The following is a 22,722-nucleotide window of genomic DNA, read 5'->3' on the forward strand; positions in this document are numbered from 1 at the left end:
AAGATATCAGGACACTTTCATTTGAGACACTGCCATAAAAGCAACTAGAAAACCCTCAGAAACCTGTATTTGATGTGTATCACTTATCCTAAGGCCAGCCAAAAAATATACCTGAGAAATATACTTTCAAAATGAGATACATTGCAGTATCCAAACTAAATCATGTTCATAGCCACAAAGCCTTAAACTGTGCCTTTATCATGCATTCACAAAGTTTCTGCTATGGGAAATTGAATCCAGTCAACCCTAAAGGTGTGGTGAAACAAGCAATTTTTAAATAGTGAGCTTTGCCCTTATACTACCCTCAGCAACTAGTCCCTATAAATGTCTAGTCATAAACTCTAACAAGAAATGGTACATGATGTCACATGCCCAGGGACCTTAATTCATTACTCTGAACCTTAATACATGACCAAGTATCAATGCACTAAGCAAGTTCTATGAGAGTCTGAGCACCTCATGATTCATCTGTTAGAATTCTATGAAATTGGTTCATTCTGGTAGAATAGTTAAAATATTCCTTTAGTGTGGGGCACCGACACATCTTAATGTCATTTTAAAACTGAGTCAACATTCTAAGTTTTCCCTTAACCTTCTTTTGGAAATTTACAAAGATCTAAGGCCAAGCAAACTGGCATGAGATGTCAGAAATGCATATGTGTCCTTTCGCAGGGAATTTTCAAATAAAAGAAGACAAAAGAGCAAAAGTCAAATCCCAAACCTCCCTTTTTCTTCTACTTATTAAATAGTTGCCATTCTCAAAGTTGCTGTGGCTGTTTTTTTTTGTTCGTTTTTGTCTCTCAATGAAATCAGTTAGCAATTGTCAATGCCCTCATACCTGACTTTCTATTTGGGATGCTTTTACATCAACAAGAAATTTGTTTTTGCATAACCATTACTTTCTCAGGCAGCATTTGGTTTTAAACATGTTTTACTTTTCATCCTCATTTGAGACCAATATTCTTTTTCAAGACAAACCCACCTCTGGCACCTGTCATGAAATTTTATAATTCTGAGTATTACCAACCTGAAGGGGATATCGATTACTCACCATATCCAGGAATGCCTTCTAAAGGGGAAATTATTCACGTGCATCATGTTGGCAGATCTTCTGTCATTAATATTTTCCTTGTCTCGTATGTTACATGTAGTGATTTTCAAAGATGAATTCCAACTCTCCTGTTTGAGCAGCTATCATGGGCAATTATTGCAACAAGTATTGAATTCCCCAAAATCCCACCCCCCCCCCCGAAAAACAAAGAGCAACAACAAAAGCCCTTCCAGGGTTTGAAGAAAGAAACATCACAGAGTACTGCAGGTATCGGTCCACCCATTTAGGTTCCACTAGTTAGTCAACACACTAAAATAACCAGTTCATTCGCTAGTCCTAAATGGTGGCAAATATTGTCCCAGTAAAATCCAACTGCCTAGAGTGGAAATTAATGCATCCTTGCAGGAACGACTCCGGAATGTGGGAAAAAAGGAGTCAAAAGACAGTTTCTTGTTATCCTTGTTAAAGAAGTGTTAGAAGGGAAATGGGAAACTTCAGGTTGCTTTGCCATGCTGTCCTTTAGAAATGAATACTGCTTTTTCTTCTTTCTTAGGCACATATTCATGTGTGGTCACTTTAACGCAGTGCTGCCTTCTGAGACGTGTCGGACAAAGACCTGGGCAGAGGGGCTAGCAACCATGTATAACCAAAAGCCAACTTCTCTCCCCAATCTCAGAATTGCTGGTTTTCAACTGCAAAAGTAGGAAGGCAAGGAGCAATTTCTGCTTTGCAGGACAGGATCCCCATGAGCTCCCATCATGACTTCAGAAGGTGCTGTCAGGAGGAAATTCATTTCTGCTGCCTAACCCCTTAATAAGGCTGTTTGCTCTCTTTCAGTCAAATGACTAAGCTATTGATCCTTTCCCTGCAGAAACCCCTCTGATTTGTTGTTATCAAACCCATGTGCGGGCTTTTCATATTTTGCCTGGGAAAGAAAATGAATTTTCACAGCTGCAAGTCAGACGTTGTCTAAGAATTTCTTCCCCCGCTGTCTTTCTCTTCTCTTTTTTTCTCTCTCTTTTTACCCCCAATTCAATTTCCCAGTAGGTGTCATTTACTCAGATGCTCTCACAGCTTCTGAAAGATTCTCACGCCCGAGCTATACAGACCTTGCATGCTTTTAAAACACAATGGCAACAGGCTCCCACTGGGGTCCCCCAGCGCCGAATTTCCAGCAGAACCTTTGGAATCGTCGCAGCCGCCTCGTCTGCCCTGGGCTGCGCCTGCCGGCGGCTCTGAACGGCTCAGGACACTTGCAGGCTCCGTGGTACTGTACATTAACTCTGCAGCTGCCCGCTCGGCTGCAGAGGCTGCTGCCCGACAGGGGATGTGCTGGCGTCAAGGGGGCCCTCTAGGTGGGTTCCCAGACACTGCAGCGCGCCTCGCTCGCCTCCAAGGAAGAGCCGACCAAAGGGGTTAAAGGCACAGCTCGCCCCAAAAAAGCAGATTTCTTCTTTCAGTCAGTGATCACCAGGCAAGACAAGCTAAGCAGCGAGAAACCTGTAAATAACCTCCCAGGGAAATGACACCTTGAACAAACAGATATTAAGGAGGGAGGGTTTTTGCTGTCTGGGTTTTGTTTTTCCCCTTTTTACCCAATGAAAAGAAAGGAAATCAAAGAAGTCCAGAGAGAGAATTTGCAAATGACAGGGTTTGGTCACTTCGACTCTCTTGTTTTTAAAACACACAAATGCTGGGGAGGGGGTGCCTTGCTGACTTGACGATCTGTAACCATTTAGCTACAGATGACCACACGGTCATTTTTGGACAGGAAATCCTCTGGAAGCCAGTTCTGCGGAAGTCGGTTATATTTCAGTTGCAATTGCGCATGCCATAAAGCTGCTCGTTTGATTAAGGGGTGTGTGGATTTGAGGCGTGCTGAGATAAAGCCTTGCCATGCCTACAGTGGCTGTTTTGCATTTCCTCAAGCTTCCCCCTTTGTTGCAAAATTGTTCAACAATCCCCTGAAAGCACCCCATCGCTGTTGATGCCATTTTGGAGCAAGAATAAAATAGTAAACTCTTGTAATAGTAGGTTGGCAGTTAAATGGTGTTTGTTGGAAATCAGGAGGAGAATGGACTTTACAGTAGCAGTGTACTCAATATTAATGTATCACTTTTTACTTAGGTATTTAAAAAGCCTGTTATGCAATTGCTTATTATTAAATGGAATACTGGCAACATTTAATACATCATGCTATTATCTTCAGCTAGGATTTCCCCAGTGAGGCCCTGTCATAGCAGAAAACATTACACAGAGCTGTGGGGGGAGTGGGGCGTGGCATTTCCCACAAATTCAAAACCAGGTATAAAGAAATTTGCTCGTGAAAACTGCCATGATTTGGGGAGTTTTCATTTTGATCAAACGATAATCCTAATGAACGTATCCCTGGCTGGAGGAAGAACTGAGTGATTCATTTAAAAGCAATTTGAACTTGTAGGTTCAAAAAGATGGTACCACAGCTGCAAAGGAACTTGAGAATATTTCCTGGGATTTCCTGTAACCTAGGCAGTGTCCTCACGACCTATTTTTGCTGAAGGGAATAAATCTCTTCCATAAAGTCATTTGTGATCTGAACCAGAAGACTTCAGTCTGAATTGTTTTTAACAAGCTATGAATGCCTGAACCGAGCATCACTGAGTAATTCAAAATTTGATATTACATGAAATATTTAAATATTATTATTTAAGAGCAAGGAACACTTACAATGTCCCAGCCTCTGTACTAAAGTTCTATACATTATTATCTCATTTAATCCTCACAACAACACTATCAGGGACGGATTATTATTAGCCCTGATCTATAGATGAGGAAATTGTGGTGCTCTAGGATTAAGCAGCTTGCTCAAGGTCAAACATCTAGTAAGAGTCGCAATTTGAACCAAGAAAGTCTGTCTCCAAAGCCTGCCTGCATTACCACTATATTTTGGTGCCTCTGTACATAAGAACACCATCTTGCATTAGTGTTATGCTTCTAAAATTTTATTTTTACAGGTATTATTTTAGCCTCACAGAACCATGCTGAGGAGAGTAGGACATTTATTATGACAACTTTGGAGATGAATTTCCAAAATGATAGTATTTGCTCATCATCACACATCATGTTTGTAGTAGATGTGGAAGAAAATTCAGATTATTTGATGATTATTTGACAGGTTAGTGTTCTTCGATGATGATGATGATAGAATGATGGATATTAACCTATTTCAAAACCAATAGTTAGTTCTCACACTACATAAAAGAGTAGGTCTCCATGGAAAGTAGCAAATACAAAGATTTTTTTAAATGATATAGAAATTTATTTTCCCTTGTAATAAACATTTATTTGAAATTTCCTTATTTTTTACTTCATTCTACTCTACTCTGTTTGTATGCCAAAGTGATACCCATGGGTGAAATAATACCAAAAATATCTCTGAATCTCTCTCAATTACCACACAGTTCAACATTCAATACTTGTTAGCTATGCTTCCATTTGTGGGCAATGATATAATAAATCACTTTAAAAATTTTAAAAATGTAAATAATTTAGTCATCGGCTTACTAGAGGAAATGTAAACTTAAAATATATGTAAACTAAGAGGAGAGTTCAACTGAATATTTTTAAAGTAAACTTTTCTTGGCTTTTTGTTTCTATTTTTATAGATGCAACTGTCTAGAATAAGGTATAACAAATTAGAATGAAAGGACACACAACTGAGAAGCTATGATAAATAGTAGAAAAGCCAAATTGCTGCCTGAGGGACAACAAAGAAAAAAACGTAATTTACTTCACAGTTCAGGGAACCAAGACTACACATTAATAAGCAATCCTAAACTGAGTATTTTGAAAACTCAAGGCAACAAACATATATAAAAGAATGGGTTTGCTTAGAGAATAGAAATAGCTGATTTCCAGCATCTTTATTCCATGTATATTAGAAACAGGGTCTTCAGAGTTACGACCACTATTTAACAAACTGATACTTCACAAGACTTATTTAATATTTCACAAATGTGTGGTCTTCATGAAACAACACTTGGGCAGAACTAATAGGTTGGCAATTTGAAAAAAAAAGTTCTCAAAGATGAATAATGTTGATGGACTAGGGTAATACAAATCTGTCTTTTCTACTAAAAGGTAATCATCTTTTCATGGAACTTCTAAGAAATATAGGAGTAAGCATAAAAAATTACTTTTATGGTAGATCTCAGCCCCATCATTTCAATCAGTAAAGGAGCTCTCATTATTAGCAGGACACCATAGATTGGCACAAACTTCCTACAGCCATGGTGTAGGCTCAGGTCTAACAACACAAAGGCTAGTCATCTTCTCCTTTTTAAAAATTTAATCCCAAGATAAGCACGAGAGTATTTGGTCTTTCAAGGATGGACTCACATTAACTATCCTCATAGGAGACTGATACAAGAAAAAAATTTAAAAACAGGATGCCATTTTATTGATAAAGTGTAAACTACAAACTCCGAGCAAGCTGAATACTCTAACATTTTCATGAAAGACTGTTTACTGTACTCAAAGTCAGAGAAGAATTAACTAACCAGTGTCCCCATGCCCTTTTCCTATAATTAAAGTCTCTTTCTGCCGCAGCTAGGGGGTTTTGCTCCCAAGGGTGATGGTGTTCAAACTAAATTCCTAGGAGTCCTGTGGTTTTGCAAAGTTGCCTCAAGCCCACTCAGGGCAAAGGGAAGGCCAACTACCTCGTACTGTTTCAACCAGAGCCCCTCTGCTTTTACCTGTTTTATACCTAGGTTTGGTTTGAAAAGGGGAGTTCTTTAAAAAATGTTTACAAAAACATAAGAGTAGGAATACAAAATTAACACTTTTTAGGCAAAGTCTTATCCCTGTATTGTCAGTTTCAGGACTCCATTCTCTTCAAACTCCTTCAATTTCACAATGAGTTTAATACAAATGATTAAGTTATATCTTTATGCTAACGTAAGAATAGCATAATAAAGACACACCCTAGTCCAAACCTTGTGTGTTTCCTAAAACTCTTTAGTCACTTATCTGACAGTCACTTATCTGATGTAATGACTTAACTCATTGATTTTCCCGAGTTTCACTTTCAGAATGAAATTTTAATTTCAAGTGTTAAGGTGTATCTTTCGGTCACCATCACATTTTGCTATAAACAATAGCTACTACCAATGATTGCCTCTTAAATAACTTGGGTGAAATAAAATTAAAACTCCTGTAGGTTTAGATACGGACAAGGGTCTAAAAAGTATTCTGTGATTAATCTTCTAGGAATCCTAATTGTCATTTCAGGTATTTTAGAGAAGCTTCCCATTCTTTAAAGAGGCTGGTTAACTTTTGCATAAAAATATTTTTATATACAAATACCTCTGCATAATTTTTTATCATGTTCTCTATATTAGCAGTATGAGTATGTTATAAATAGAAGATAAATAGAAGATACAGTCACTTGGATATCTTGGGGGATATGACTTTTTCACCAAAAGCCAAAAAAGCAAAATATTTTTTAAATTGTCTAATAAAAATGAAATTTATGTGTACTTTTTGCTTATGCATGTGCATGTGTGTGTAAATATACATATTTTTGTTCTATGTATTATATATATCATCAATTAATAAACAGGTGAGAGTAGCATCCCGGTACACAGAATGAGACCCAAGATGACTGCACATTCCCCACCCCTACCTCCGAGTAGGAAAAGAACATTCCAGACCAAATCCTCTCTCGCACCGCTGCAGAAAACCAATCCCAATCCCAACAGTGTCTTTCTCTGTGTATTTATAACACCAAAAACGTTGCTGGCACTCAGTAAACAAACGTTAACTAATGACCATGTTGATAGTGATGACTTCCCACTTCTGGCAAATTCTAGCAAAGCCTGAAGGCACACTGTTCAGCACCTTTATAACTGAAATAAGAGGAGCTCTTTATGAAGCCATGGTTTCAACCGCTAAGAATCAGGGAACTGGGTCATGTTTCAGCAAGTTGCTAGTTCATTCAATTTCTACATGTTCTTATGACCAAGAATACAACCACCAACAGAAAAGTGAAAAAGAAATTCATTAAACACCCATTTTGATCACCTAAAACCAACAGATGCTTTGATGGAAATTTTCATGATTTAACTAATATAACAAGTCATTTTAGATCATATAGCCTAAACAAATCTTCTCATCTTAAATGATAAATAAACACATTTACAGGACAAAATTCTCATACCATCAAACACAATACGTTTCATAATTGGGATATTTAGAAAGCTTGCTAAAGTCCATTTTTAATATCTTTGAAAGTAGAAGTATTGGAATAACTAATGCTAGGATACAAAGAAAGCACTTACTATTGATTACTCAAAAATCAAATGTGGAAAAAAATCTACAGCAAGTTTGAAGAAGAAAAAGTCGAATTTGTATTCTTTCTTAGAGTCTCAAGATGTGTGCCCTTAACTTCAGGTTCTGCCTTTCACTTTTTGTGTAATTTTGAACAACTCACTAAAACTCTGTGAGGCTCAGTTTCCTTATTGTAACAGAAATAATAGCAAACTTATAGGTCATTATAATTTTTAAATTTCTGGGGTCAATTATAGAAAACACTTTGTAACATGAAGAGAGCTCCTTAAGTGTTACTCACATATACTTTTAATTCAATCATTAGAAAATGTAATAAAATATAGATTCTTCACATGGTCTGCAATTTACTTAAATTAAAATGGAAAAAAAAATGGAAACAAAAACCAATGAGATAGTATTGGAAGTCCCTTCTGAAATGAAATTATATTTCATTTCTACCTTAAACTTTTCTAAAAGCTTTGTATCATATTTGCTTCAGAAATTCAAAGGAGTAAAAATATTTCTCATGTAATAAGATAAGGCCCAGCTTCAATATATACCCATGTTTCTGGGATAGTATAGATTTCTAAGAATGACTTGGAAAAAATATCTGAAATATTGGTAGGTGAAAAAAAAAAAAAAAACCCTCATGTTTGCAGCCTAATATTTTTAATATGAATTACTTAATATGAATTTAAATATGCATGTGAATATAAATATATATTTATGCCAATGTAGAGGAAAAGATCTAGATGGATATACACCAAACAATTGACAAACTAATTACCTCTGAGATAAGGAAGTAAAAGTAGGCCTCATTAAAAAAAGGATTTTCACCTTTTACTTTACATATTTCTGAATTGATTAATCTTCTTAATGAGAATATTTCCATGTATTATTTGCATAATTGAGACACCAATAAAGAGAAAAATATACCTAGTATTTATTAAGGAAGAATAGTCATTTATAGTTAATATCAATATATTGGAATATCAAATCCAAGTTTCTAATATTTGTCAGATAGAATCTCTGGTAGACTTGAAATATCTAACGTCAAACCTCAAAGCCGAACAGTTAAATTCAAAATATATATTCAAGAATTCAAACATTGCACTAACATCATTAGCTAAATCAATATCAAGTCTTAAAAAGAGAAACGAATAACTGATTTATTCTTTTTCCACGTCCATACAAACACTGTAACTGGGGCCAGAAGCAGTACTCATTCAGAGTTGGAACCATCGACATTAAAGCTATATCTACTTGCAAAATGAAATATCTGATTGCACATCTTGATAACAGGATGTGTTTATTTTACTCCAGCTCAAATATGTAAGTATCTGCAAACTTGAAGATTTCCTAACTCCTTAATTCTGATCCTACGTTGTATCTGCTGGTATGTTTCTTTTAAAAAACTTAAGGTAGTTACGTACCTACTATAGTAGTAGTATTGGGTTGGCCAAAAACGTTCATTTGGGTTTTTCCGTAACAACTTACGGAAAAACATGAACAAACCTTTTTGGCCAACCCAATATACAGTATATATGTTTTCTGGTCCAGGTAAATCCAAGAAATTATTTTTACCTACTTTTAGAATGGAATAGGACGGATGGTCTACCATTTATATTTTCAATCTAATTTATTGGTTCTTTAATATTCTGGCAATGAATCACTCTTGGTCCTGGGTTTAAGGGCTTTTTTAATTGTAATTTTGGGAGAGTATATTTTCATAGGAAGTTAAAAGAAGCTGTATCAAAATCTGCAAATCACATGTCATTTAAAATTCAAAGACCTCAATTACCGCTTCCAATACACACACATGCTCCCACTCACACACCATTGACAGTTAACTAAGTAAAAGCAATTATGACTATGATATTTAAAAATTATATGTATATATTTATAATGTAGATATTATATATACATATAAAGACACAATACATATGTATTGTTATTTCAACACATATTTACTGTATGAGGACATTGCTACTCCATTTTTTTTTTCAGTTATCTTTGAAATAGAGGGCTATTGATCATCATAAGAAGAGAAATTCCATCAGGGCACTGGGATTTTTTTGGTTGGTTTTGTCCCTGTGGTATCCCCAGTGCCTAGAATAGCATCTGGTGCATAATAAGTGCTCAGTGAAATATTAGTTGAGTGAATAATTATCATAAATGAATCAATCACTATACCAAACATGATTATTTTTGTCTGCCTACAGCTCTTTCTAAAGAGCTTTCCTTCCCTACATCCTTAGTACCCTTATAAAACCTGACTGCAATAGGTATGAAAACTTGACCCACTAGCACCTGATTCATTCACTGGATAGAAAACATTAATATCGTATATTTAGAATGTGAATGGTCATAAGAAAATAGGGAATCTAATCAGTTCCAGATGAGCTTGAACCAAAATGTTATGTGGACTTAGGGGCTGAAGGCATTTTGGGTCAAGTGCAAACTAATGACTAAGGAAACTGTAGCAATTACAGATAGAAGCAGGCAAAGAGCTGAAACACAGAGACAAACAGAAATGGATTATATAGCCACAGAAAGAGGAGTTGCCTCAATTCTTGAGTTTTACAAATCCAACAAGACCCAGTTCCATTTTGTTTCCGTGATTTTCTGTATCTTTCCAGTAACTATATTCCCTCCTTTTTCACAGAAGCTAGTCTAAGTCAGTTTCTTTTTCTTGCAATCAAAATCTTGACTAGACGAGTCACCATATAAGAAATTTTATGTTGCTATTCATAAATCCTTTCCCTCTCCCCCAAAATAAAGCAATTTAAAATTAAGGCTATATTGTAATAGTGAATTAGCCAAGTGAATTAGCTTGACATTGAATTGATGGTTACTCGATCAAGGGGCTTAAATTAAAACACACATACACACACACACACACACACATACATACACACAAAGGAATTAACAATTAATGTATCTACATCTACATCCACATGCAGGGATTCTGGAGAGAGCATCCTTTTTCTCTGACTGACATCTATTACAGTTCCAGTCAAAATATTAGCTTCTTATTTTTCTCAAACCCATTTCATCATTTTATTCACTGAATGTTCATTTGTTTCAGATAAGGAGGCAAAAGACAGAAAGAGAGAGAGAGATTAAGGAAGGGGGAAAATAGTGTGATTTTTATTAGCTTTATGGAGGAAGAGAATTTAGTACTTGAAAGGCATAATTCCTTTTTAGGGAGAAAAAAGGGCATTCATATGATTATTTTAAAATAATCATTTAACAGTTTTAAAATATTAAAACATTGAAACCAGAAGTCAATATTTTAGAATAATTGTTTTAAAGTCATTTTGATATAATTAATTAAAACATTCTTTTCATTTGAGTGCAAAATAAATTCAAGGCTAATTACTAAATCCTAGTTGCCTATTGTAGACAGATAACTCCTCCGCCACCTAGCATTCAATACCTTCTGCTCTGCTGCGTTTCTTAATGTTCTGACTTGGAGGAGAATCTATAATGCTGGGCACTTGAAACTATCAACTAGCCTGCCTCTCTCTCTAATTGGCATACTCCACCCCTAAAAACATCACTGCAGACCACACAGCTCACCTAACAGATACAAACAGGCAAACATAAACACCATGTCCAAAACTGAATGAAAAAGAAAAATACTAATATGTGATCTAATTGCCTAGCCATGTAGCTTATACTTTTCTCTATGGGAAGCACGTCATATGAGCAGGGAAGGAGTCAATGTGAAATGTAACATGACTTCATCTGCCGTTTTTAGTTCTGAAGTTTGTAAAATGGATAAAGACACAAAAGAACTTTAAATTTTTCCACAAAATAAAGTAGCAAAGCTGATCAAACAGTAAGTTTACTTTGAGGATTTCTCCACTCTTCTCACTGACCCTTCCCCTTCAGATTGCTGATGGAACAGGTAGATGAGAATCTGACCCTTTGTCACCAGGATTCTCAGCAAGCTTCCATGATTTTTCAAATGCCTGCTTTATTTTTAAAAGAATCGAAGTTGCACAGGAAGCAGGAACAAAGTTAATGAATAAACTCCTCACCTTTCTCCCTCTGCCCAACAAATACCCACTGATTAGAGGCACAGGCCATTTGGATGAGGCTACCATAGTGTATCAAGGGTTGGAATATTTTTGTTCCTGAAGGAGAAGGATCAAGCCATTGTTGCAACCCAGAATCCCTGGTGACTTCTCCTCATGGGCTGTACCTTTTGTGAGCAAGTGACAATCCTAAACTCCCAGTCCTAAGGAGTCTGAAAGGAAGAAGAGGAGAATAAAGACAAGGGCAAGTGAAAGGCAGTGGAGCGAGACAGAAGGGCACTACCATTAATACTAACTTTCCCATTTCCCTTGTTTTTCACAATGACTTACTGCTTCTTACACCTTTAACACAGATCTTCTTTGAGATTCTTCCACTGGCACATAGATGTTTTAAAAATCAGAATATTTGCTGGACAGTGTAAATAATTTTCCTTTCAAATATTAGAGGACGATTGAAAGGAGAAACATGCACCTAGAGATATAAATGTGATGTGATATTGTCAGGATATTAAAAAAATGTTTTTAAAGAGTATTAATATTATAACAAAGTCATTGAAAATAAGGACATGTGATATGTATTAAAAACACATTTTATTTTGGTTTCTCACTACCCCTTTAAGTTTAATTTATGGAGAAAGTCTCGTCACTTTTCTGGGCAATCTTAGGCAACAGAGAACTTTATATTCTCTTTAAACCATCAACTCAGATTCTATTCAGATATTAGAATGTCCCTTCCAGGGACTTCCCTAGTGGTCCAGTGGTTAACAATCCACCTTCCAATGCAGGGGACGCAGGTTCGATCCCTGATCGGGGAACTAAGATCCCACACGCTGCAGGGCAACTAAGCCCGTGTGCCGCAACTACTGAGCCTGCGCACTCTGGAGCTTGCACTCCACAACTAGAGAGAAGCCCACATGCCACAACAAAGAGCCTGTGAGCCGCAATGAAGATCCCGTGCGCCGCAACTAAGACCCGACAGAGCCAAATAAATAAATAAATATTTAAAAATTGATAAATAAAAATAAAAATAAAAATAGAATGTCCCTTCCAAACTGTACTCTGAAACTCCAAACTTGATTTAACTCACATCTTCGAGCTCCCAGCTGGACCCACTGCAGACTAGCTGCTTGCAACAGGGTGAGTGGGTGAGGCAGCGGTAAGGTTTATCTCCCCCCGCCTTGCTAGCCTGACTTCACAGCTGTTGGTACTCACTCCTCTGGGGTCGGAGAGCATGCAGAGAGGTGATGAAAGGAAGGAGAAGAGTTTTTTTTTGAACGGGCACTGTCCTAAGATGGCATCTTGCACTGGGGACCTGGCAGATGTTGAAAGCTGCCTCTTTGTCTCGTGGGCACTTTTGTGGGTTCATCAGCCGCATCCCCGCTGGTCCCTCTGGCGACAACTCCTAGGACCCAGGAAGAGCTTGTGTTCAGAGTGCTGCTGGTTCCTCAGCCCCTCACCAAGCCCACGGTTTTCTAGGGATCCAATCCTTATAAACCCAAACCCTTGCTGTTGAAGTCCAAGTGACTTTTGGCTCAGGGCCAGCTCTCTCTCACATGCGGTGTACACCCGGTCCATGGGAAAAATTCCCACCATCGAATCCTCTTTTTCTGGGCTTGATGTCAATGAGATGACTGCAGCCCCCTTTGAGGGAAGAGAGGGTAGGGCTCATAGCACCACCCAGTTAACTCTTTCTATAAAAAATGAATAATAGCTTTTCATAAGTTGCACTTCCTTTCCCCTCTCTGAACTCTGTTATTGCCTTGATCTGAGTTAAGGGCCCTGGTGTAAGTGGCCCAAATGTCATGAAACTGACTCTTGGCCACCTATTTTGAAACTTGGAATCTAGGACGGGCACCACACTTTGGAATGTGGCTATTGTACCTCAGTGCCTTTGTTGAAACTTCGGTTTTAACATTTATTACCATGTGATTAACACCATGGTTCCTTTACCATTGCTGGTAAACCACTCAGCGTCCACCCTCCCTCTTCCTTGCTGGCAGAAACCCAGTTATTTTTGCGGGAATTTACTTTTTGAGGCAGCTAAGTACTCAGAGAAAGTGACTCCCTGCCCAGCTCAGGGGTAAATCCTGAACAGTCTAATCCCATTTTCTGGCCAGTAATTCCTTTATGTCCTAAGACCAAACTTCGCCAAAGAGATATAAAAGGAAGTCAGCTGAGATGACTTCCGGGAGAAGCGTTTCTTAAAAAGAGAAGCACAAAGAAGAAAGGGTTCATTTTCTACCTTTGGACCTTGTGCCTGGCTGGGGCCATGATCTTGTGATAATTAGGAGAGTCAGTCTGAGCAGAAAGACAACATGCTAAGAAGGCAAGCAGGGCCTGGGTGATGTGCCTGAGCCTCTTAATTACCATCCCTGAAAAATAACTAAATAAACAAATAAATAATACAAATAAATAAAACAAAAACAAAAAAAAAACCCATCCCTGGAATGCTCTACCTTGGAGTTTCATGTTATAAGACAACACGTCTTCCCTATTTGTTTCTGTTAAGCTATTGAGTTAGCAGCTCCACACTTGCACCAAAGGCATCCTCCCTGAGAGGGTTCAACATGAAACACTGATTATAATCCAGGGCACTTCTCAACAGGTAACCAAGTTAGAAGAGGGAAGCTTATGGTTTCTCACATTTTTTTTTTTTTCTTTCTAAATAGCTGGTGAGTAAGCTCATCTGCCAAAAAAAACACATTTAAAATCAGAGGTTTAATTCTCAAAATTGCCATTGCTATTATTGAACTGAAACAACAGTTGTGACAACGGATGACACCTGTGACAACCGATGTAAATACAAACAAACAAAAGCTATGTTCAATTTGCAAATCCATCATTTATCAGTAGGCTTGGATCTCTCTTGGAGTTCACGGGGGAAACTAAAGAGGTTTCTTATATTACATGATATTGTCAATACTCAGGGCAAGGATCACATCTAATGTTAGGAAATCAGAAGCTGATGTGTGTGCAAAAAACCCCTTGGAAAGCGAATCATACTTTCTGCTGAATTCCATTTAAAGGATCAAGCCAGGACCTATTTTACTATTCCATATTATGACGTGGGTGTGCTTATTTTAAATCACTTTCAGAGAAACACTAGGTGACTAATTTGGGACAACGATATGTTTGCAGACTAACACATTCATAAGAACAGCAGAATAATGAGCTAACTTTTGTAAAGTACAAGATGGAATTTACTGAAAGCCGGTGGCCTAAGCTATCATAATTGTCCCTTATACTCCAAGAAGACACTTCTAGTAAACTGGCTACCCACATCTTTGCTTTTGGATAAGCAGGCCAAGGTATAACTAATCCTCTTCCCATGAAACTAAGTCTCTGGTATTTGGACACGCTTCCTATTGGGAGAACTTTCAGCAGTATGAAGTTCTGCTTTTTTTTGTTTTAACCTCCAGTCTGAATGGCATCCCATAATGAGGCACCATTAGTCTTAACTGTTCTCCAGTCCATGCTGCTGTCGTTGTTCTGTTGACGCTGTTTCTTTGATGGTTCATGAACACTGAAGTGGACGCACATTTCTACTTGGATGGTCTCTCCCTTTTTCCTCTTTGTTTGCAAGCTCCAGCTCACTAATACGGGCACCCTATCCTCAGTACTGCTGAGATTGCCTTTTCCGTTTTTTCTTCCTTTACCCAAGTTAATCCTAGGATGACTTTATCCCTCTTATCATTAGCCTCGCCCTCCCGCCTCTAGTCCCCAACCAAAGCTTGAGATTGATAAACCTAAGTCCTAATTTTGTCTTTTTCTGTATGACATCTTCTCGGAGCCCTGAGTACAAACGAGCTAATTTGCCCTGCGAGGTTAATAGGAGTGTTTCTGAAGAAGGTGTGGTTTGGTGGATGGAGCCCAGGTGTTTGGTATTATTAGACAGACCTGAGGTCTCTTATCACTTCATTCACCTTGGGCTCATTTCTCAACCTTCTCTGAATCTTAATCTTTTTCCTCTGGAAAACAACAATGATACCTATTTCTTAGGTTTGTTTGGGATTACTATAGTACAATGACTGTACATGGGAAGGTATAGGTTAACCACTGAACACATACAAGAATCAATACATATTTGTTGCCCTTGACCTCCTCAAATGTTTGCCATCTAACCTGCTGACTTCAATGGTGGGAATGCTACATTTGGGAAGAAGAAAAACAACACTGTAGAAATATGAAAAAGCTAAATAGTGTAGACTTCTCCAGCGATGACTAATGCAAAGTGAGTTAGCAGAGTAGGCTATAAACATAGCCATGGTACGATTTTTGTATCATTTGCTTTAAGGAGAGCCTATAAATTAATTAGAATTAGACCAACAACCCAAAAGACAAATGGGAAATGGATGCAAATGAACATCACATAAGGAGAACTGCAAATAGCCAATAGCCATTTAAAAAGATGTTCTATCTCACTGATAACCAAAGGAATAAATTCAAACTACAATGAGAAATTTTGCCTATCACATTGGTAAAAATGAAAGACTAAAAATATCCAATGATGGTGAGGGGGTGGGAAACAGGTACACCTAAAACATTTGGTGGAAACACGGATTGGAAAGACCTTCTTGGAGTACAAATGAGTAGACTTTTTAAAATGTAAAATCACATAACTTTGATTTGCAGGAGTCTATCCTACAGAAATGATTCCTTTAGTGCAAATACACACACACACACACACACAAGGATATTCATTTGGGAACTGTTGACAGTAATAAAAGAATCCTGTTTCTATCTCTCTGACCAGATGCTGAGTTCTTGGAGAAGCTGTACCTTTCTCTCTCCTCCCTAGTAACTTCCAAGCCTCCAAACATTTAATAGGGTTGAAGACGCTTAAAAAAGTATATTAACAAAGACAAAATACTAACAAATGATCGAGACATTTTTAGTATGTATAAAGACAATGATATAGATTTATAAAATATGTAGGTGATTTGCTGTTTTCAGAGCTAAAAATAAATATTTAATAATTAGGGATCCTAAGTCCAAACAGATTTTTTCTATCCATTTAAAAATTTTGAAACATTTTACAATACAATTGATATTCAGCTTTCCAATCCTTTGTAAAATATGTTTATAATTTTGATTATAAATTTATTTCTAAAGACCTAACATATTTACAGAAAATTAAAACAACCCATCAAACTCAATTCTGTTTTATGTCTTTCTTGCTTTATATCTCCACTCCCACCCGCCATGGTAACTGCAAAGTTTTTTTTTGCTTTGTTGCCACACTTTCTCCAACATCTGAAAAACATAATGAACTCTTATTATAAGCCAAAATTGATCTCATTTACCCCAGGAATACAAAATTTCTCAAATGAGGGTATAAACTCCTGTTACTACAACTCTTGGGCCCTGTTCTCTCTATTAGAATCTAATTTTCTTGCAATATGGGATGGGGAGAGGGAGATGGTGTCTTTCAAATACAAAGACCATGCCCCTAATATCATCAGCAAAGAGTGCCTCTGGGTCACTTTTACCAGCAGTGAAATTGAGCCTCTTCAGTCACACCATCTGGACCAAAGTGGCATCGTTAAGTGCATCCATTGGTGAGCTGTCTGACCCAGGCCATGAAACAGACCAAATGGAACTAATCCAACAGAAACTCATTAGACTGGTAGGCAGCCCAACTTGGTGACTTTATTGTACTGATAACTAAGATCCAGCCTTTAAAATGAAACACTGCCTTCTTTCTCAAGGAGAACTATACTCTTTTGACAGAAAACATATATAAAACTCCTTTCATCAGTGTGAGCCCCAAATCAGCCTGGTGTAAAGGATGTATCTGTACAGCTCCGGCTATGTAAATTGAGCTGAGCTTCTCAAAAGAACATCATATTAATTGAAGCATTAGAACAAGAAACGAATTAGCTTCCTTCCACACACCATTTAGAACTTTTGGAAATGAGGGGAGAAGGATGAACTAAAGCTAACATTTTTGAGTCCCTTTGATGGGGAAAGGTTTTGTGCACTGAGTTTTACACAAGTTATTTCTTTTAATGTTTGTAATAACCCTATAAAGCTAGTATTAACACCGCCCACTTTATAGGTGAGGAAGCTAAAGAGCCTAGAAGGGGTTAGGTTATTGCTCATGGACCCAGAAAGTAAGTGTCTGAGCTGCGACTGGACTCCAAAACCACTTTGCCCGCCGTACTGTGAGAGCAGCCGCATCCTGTGGTTGTAGACCTGGCCGGACAGGACCGTAGGGAGGGGTAATTAGAGAGAGAGTAGATATAGTAAAAACGATCATGAGGGGGCTTCCCTGGTGGCGCAGTGGTTGAGAGTCTGCCTGCTAATGCAGGGGACACGGGTTCGAGCCCTGGTCTGGGAAGATCCCACATGCCACGGAGCAGCTGGGCCCGTGAGCCACACCTACTGAGCCTGCGCGTCTGGAGCCTGTGCCCCGCGACGGGAGGGGCCGCGATAGAGAAAGGCCCGCGCACCGCGATGAAGAGCGGTCCCCGCACCGCGATGAAGAGTGGCCCCCGCTTGCCGCAACTGGAGAAAGCCCTCGCACGAACCGAAGACCCAGCACAGCCAAAAATAAATAAATAAATAAATAAATAAGAAAATCCTTTAAAAAAAAAAAAAAAAAAAAACGATCATGAGCTGTGTAACTAGTAAGTACCAGACACAATGCTAAACACTTGACTTGCTGTTCTCCATTTAATCATCCAGAAAAGTACTACTAGTCTGTCCATTCTGCAGTGAGGAAACCGAAGCCCAGAATAGTTAAGCAAGTCACCCAAGCTTTCACAGCTAGTTAATAAGCCTTATGGGGAGTTCATAATATTTCATTGTTTCTTTTCTCCATACTTATCTTTATTTTTGTTTAATTTATTTCTTACAGAGAGAAAAAACAAGTGCCTTGTTTTGCAGTTTACTGATTTCGTATATGTTTGAGAGTTCTATTGCCTTTCAGATAAAAGATAGCCAAAGCTTCCCCCTACCTTTGAGATGCCAGGATGCTATTTGGGGATGTTGGGAAGCACTTTGCTGACGTCCTGCTTATCTCAACAGATATGCATAGAATTAGGCTGCAGTCTGATTGCTAAGCCCATCAATGACTTTCTAAACCCTCATCCAAAACATCTTGTTTTAGTTCCTCCATGTGCAAAATTAAAAGAGCTAGGTGTCTTTGTTTAAAAATGCTAATATATGATTTGGCAAAGACATATTTTACATTGTCTCTTTGGCTGGCATTTGGGGGATTATTTATGTGGCACTGAGTGAGCACCCAGTGCCCAAGCCCCTCCCCTTTCCTATTTATTATCAGGCTGCTGCAGTGCAGAGTTGAGACATCTGATCATTTAGATCATTAAAAATCAATCCAATGACCAAACATTTCTGTACATTTCAGAGAAATGACAAAAAGTACTGTATTAGATTGCTATTAACTGGCTCTGAGTTTTCTTTTTACAGCTGCCAGGAAAGTCATTTGGTAAAATTGATTAAACCAGCATGCCAGGGGGAGAGAGGAAAAGAGCAGAGAAATGTAAACACAGCAGGCTGAGAGGGGAGGGCGATGTTTTTCTTGGGAATGAAGTGAGATGTCACTGGGGGAAGGAAGAGAAACCTTGCATATAATGAGCATACTATAATTTGGGGTACAAGAGATTCAAGATGGCAGGATAAAAGCAAACAAAATGCAGAAACAATAGAGGCAGAAAGAATGAAGAAAAGGCAAGCTATCCATGTGCTTCTAACAGACTGTCTGCATTGGTCACACTGCATGGTTTGACTGAATTAATCCAAGAGACATCACTGGTACCATGGTGTGAAACTGATTTGAGGATTTCAATAAACTTTCAATACCAGGAGAAGGTAGGGAAGAGTGCCTAGTTTCCTGCACAGTAGGTTTATTTCTGTATGAACAATTAACAAAGAAAGGAAAATAAATTGCCCTAGTTTTGCTCAATAAAATCAAGAGTGCATAAAAATTCACATATGCATTCCCCTATTTGTTATTATAACGGCCATGCATAATCCCTCCTTCCAAATATGAACTTCCTGCCCCTTAAAAAATTGTATTTTCCCTCTAATATCTTTCAACGATTTCTTGATTAACCCAAAAGGAATACTGGTATATGGAATCACAGAGTGCTGACAAGGCTGGATTGTAATGTGGGGTTTCTGCAACCGTGCCACAGTTTCAATTCCTCCCAGTGTCCTATTTAAAGTCACACTTAGCTCACATAGCTCATCCTTCTACAGAAAGGAGCAGGAAAAAATATCAAGTATCTATTTGCTCTTATTTGCTATATATTATGTCTGTTAACATTTGAAGTACAACCACCACCTAAACACAAGTGACTTAAAAATAGCACTTAGAACATAAATAAAGCAAATGTTCTGTGGAAGAGTAAATGTACTTCCTTGGATATGGGACATAGAAAATGATTAAGATACAAGACTATTTAACTGCATAGAAGAAGACCAACACTAGTCTAAATGAAGTGACCCCCTAGAGAGAAATTCTAAATTATATTTGCTCTGTGTTGGGTACACTGCTTGGCAGAAGCTGAGATTCAGAAAGCATTTACTTGTAGCCATGGATTTACATGGGACGTGAGGAGGCTTCTTGAAGGACAGTGCTAGCTAGACTCCAAGATGGTCCCCAATTACCTACCGCCTGGTATGCACATCTTTGTCTCTTCTCCCACACAGTACCAGGGTTCATCATCTGGCAAAAGGTGACAGCATGTCACTTTCAAGATAAGATTAAAAAACACTGTGGCTTCTACCTGTCTTGGGATGTCTCTTTCTCTCTCAGTTCTCAGTCTGGGGGATGCAAGCTATCATATCAAATGCAGCCCAATGGAGAGGGCCACATGGCTAGGAACTGAGGCCTGACAACTATATGAGTGACCTTAAAAGCAGATGAGCCTTGAGATGACTGAAGTCCAAGACAACAACTCAAGAGAGACCCTTAGCAAGAACCACTCACTAATAAGGAGGAACCTTGAGCCACTTACATGACTGAAGGTCATACAAATAGAGCTATGTCATAAGGGGCAGGAGTGGGCAGGGAGAGGGAGAAGGTTATAGAAGCAAAATTTCAAGGAAGGCGGTGTGATCATTACTAGTGCTGTTTACCAACATTCCCAGTTCACCTCCTTCAAGGCACATGGCAGGATTGCACTTCCTTGGTCCCTTGAAGTTAAGTGTGGTCAGCTGACTGACTTTAGCCAAGGAAACTTGAGGAGAAGTGACACATGCCACTTTCAGGGGAAAACCACTAAGAACCGGTATGTAGTGTCCCTCTCCTGTGCCACCGTGACTGGAAACTTTCCAAATGGTGGAGTCTCCCTTTAGCCATGTCCCAAAGTAAAGAGCAGAACCCCCCTCTCTCTACTTCTAATCTATGATGAACACACAGCATAAATGAGAAATAAACTTATATTGTTTTAAGCAGCTGAGATTTTGGAGTTCTTTCTTGTAGCATGATCTAGACCATCCTCACCAAAACAGAAAGTAAGTCTCTGGGTAGGAATTAACTCTAAGAAAAGCTAAGAAATCTAGTATGAATAACCAGACTCAGCTATAAAGCCTGGGATTCCAGAAGGTATAGTGATTTTGAGTAGATTGTGGTGATGGGCGTATGAACTCTCCCAGTCACAATCTGGAAAGACAAAGGGTTGAGTGTGAGAACTGGAAGAACTTTTTTACTGATTTCTTAAAACTTGAGAGTTCAAGAAGAAGCACTGCTGTTGGGCTCCCCTGAGAGAACTAGAAGGGAGGATGTGTTCTCCTGTCTATTGGGCAAGAGAATAATGTGCCGGCACTCCCTAGATGGAACAGAGAGCATTAATAGCTAGAACGATCTTGCTGGTGTCTGCTGCCAGGTGCTCTAGAGACCGATGAATGTGGGTTGAGGCCACTGGTAGAGCAGAGGCCAGTACAAAGCGGCATCCTGAGCAGATCCATGCAGGGGCGATTGTCAGCTGCTCCGAAGGGTCTCAGAGATGTTTGAGTAAGAGAGACTATGCAAGTCACTGGGATTCACACTCCGGCAGGTTGGCATAGAGCTACCAAAATTGGAAAATTCATTTTAATGTGATCTAATTTATGCCCATCTGCTGGGAGATTAAACACCAAAAATACCCCACAAAAACCAATCACTTTATTATTTGTTTATTATTAATTTGCTTATTACAACAACCCATTCCACATCTGCACTGTGTCATGTGGCAAAATGTGGTTCTACCTTGATCAAGTCTCAGCTTAAGGATTTCAAATTCTTTTGGCAAGAGCTTCATTTTAGCCCAGAACAGTTTAATCTGCCCTCAACTGCACCTATTGTGAGAAACTGCAAAAATAACACTATCACATGGTTATTATTTTAAGATGTAGTAGCTTATAATTTAATGAAAAATGATATGGTACTTGAAGCAAAGATGTTAGCAGTTCAGCTGAATTAAAACTTTAAGTATTTGTGCATCAGTTTTTGGATAGACCTATGCCTCAGAAACCTATTTAAATACACCTCAATGAAACAAAATCAACAAGGGGTTAAGAGGGGACTATGGGAGGTTTTTAGTGGTGAGGAAATAAAGTAAGTAAGGCTGGAGAGAAGAATTCAAATGTGATGGCTTTATTTCAAAATAGGAGAGAATTGATCATGCAGAGGGTGGGGAGATAGTGGAGAAAAATGGAAAGCACTGGCTGAAGGAAAGGGGCTGGGGGCACAAGGTGTCTTAGAAAGTAGGAAGAAGTGGAACTAGAGGACAAATCTGAATGTCCTTACACAGGATTCGCACACAGGGCTTCCTCAAACACTTCACGGACTGAAATTGAACCTTCAGTGTAGCTTTTCATGACAACCTGGTCTGTGGCCCTGTTGTTCTCCCCACCAGCACCCTCCTATTCTTCCTTCAAGCGCCCATCACCATCTGCACTTATATACTCATTTGTCTGTCTACGTGTCTGTCTCCCTCACTAGGACAGAAGCTGCATGAGGGCAGGGATCGTATCTGTCATAGTCACTGCTGTGTACACTTTCTAACACAGTGCCCGGTACACAGTAGATGTGTCAGAAATATCTGTGGATTGAACAAGTCAGGATAGGCACAAGAACAAATTTAAGATTATCTATCTTCATTGATTATAATTCCAGTACTGAAATTGTCCTGATCTCGCTTGGCCTACCTGCTGTTCTCACTTAAATGGAGTCCTAGAATGAACTGCTGCTCAATAGTCCTTATACCTTTGTAAGGTCTCATTGATATTTGGGGGTTTTCAATCTACTTTGGATGATACAGCAGCCAAATCTATCCACATCACTAAACCCAATCAGCCAGACTGTCATTCTTA

At 38.5% G+C, this 22,722-nt stretch overlaps 1 protein-coding gene across 4 annotated transcripts in view; it reads right to left on the reverse strand.

The window, feature by feature from the left end:
• LOC103002367 (cAMP-specific 3',5'-cyclic phosphodiesterase 4D) overlaps positions 1-22,722 on the reverse strand; it is a 723,774-nt gene that overhangs the window by 559,269 nt on the left and 141,783 nt on the right. Inside the window, exon 1 of one of the 4 annotated variants that reach the window (XM_057541514.1) lies at positions 1,052-2,335. The exons of the other annotated variants lie outside the window; for them this stretch is intronic. Coding sequence (XP_057397497.1) covers positions 1,052-1,098 — 47 coding nt within the window. The 5' untranslated portion in view covers positions 1,099-2,335. Of the gene's footprint in view, positions 1-1,051; positions 2,336-22,722 lie in introns of those variants that run through there. 4 annotated transcript variants of the gene reach the window in all.

This window comes from Balaenoptera acutorostrata, chromosome 2, assembly GCF_949987535.1.
Source record: "Balaenoptera acutorostrata chromosome 2, mBalAcu1.1, whole genome shotgun sequence".
In the NCBI taxonomy this organism is placed as follows: domain Eukaryota; kingdom Metazoa; phylum Chordata; class Mammalia; order Artiodactyla; family Balaenopteridae; genus Balaenoptera; species Balaenoptera acutorostrata.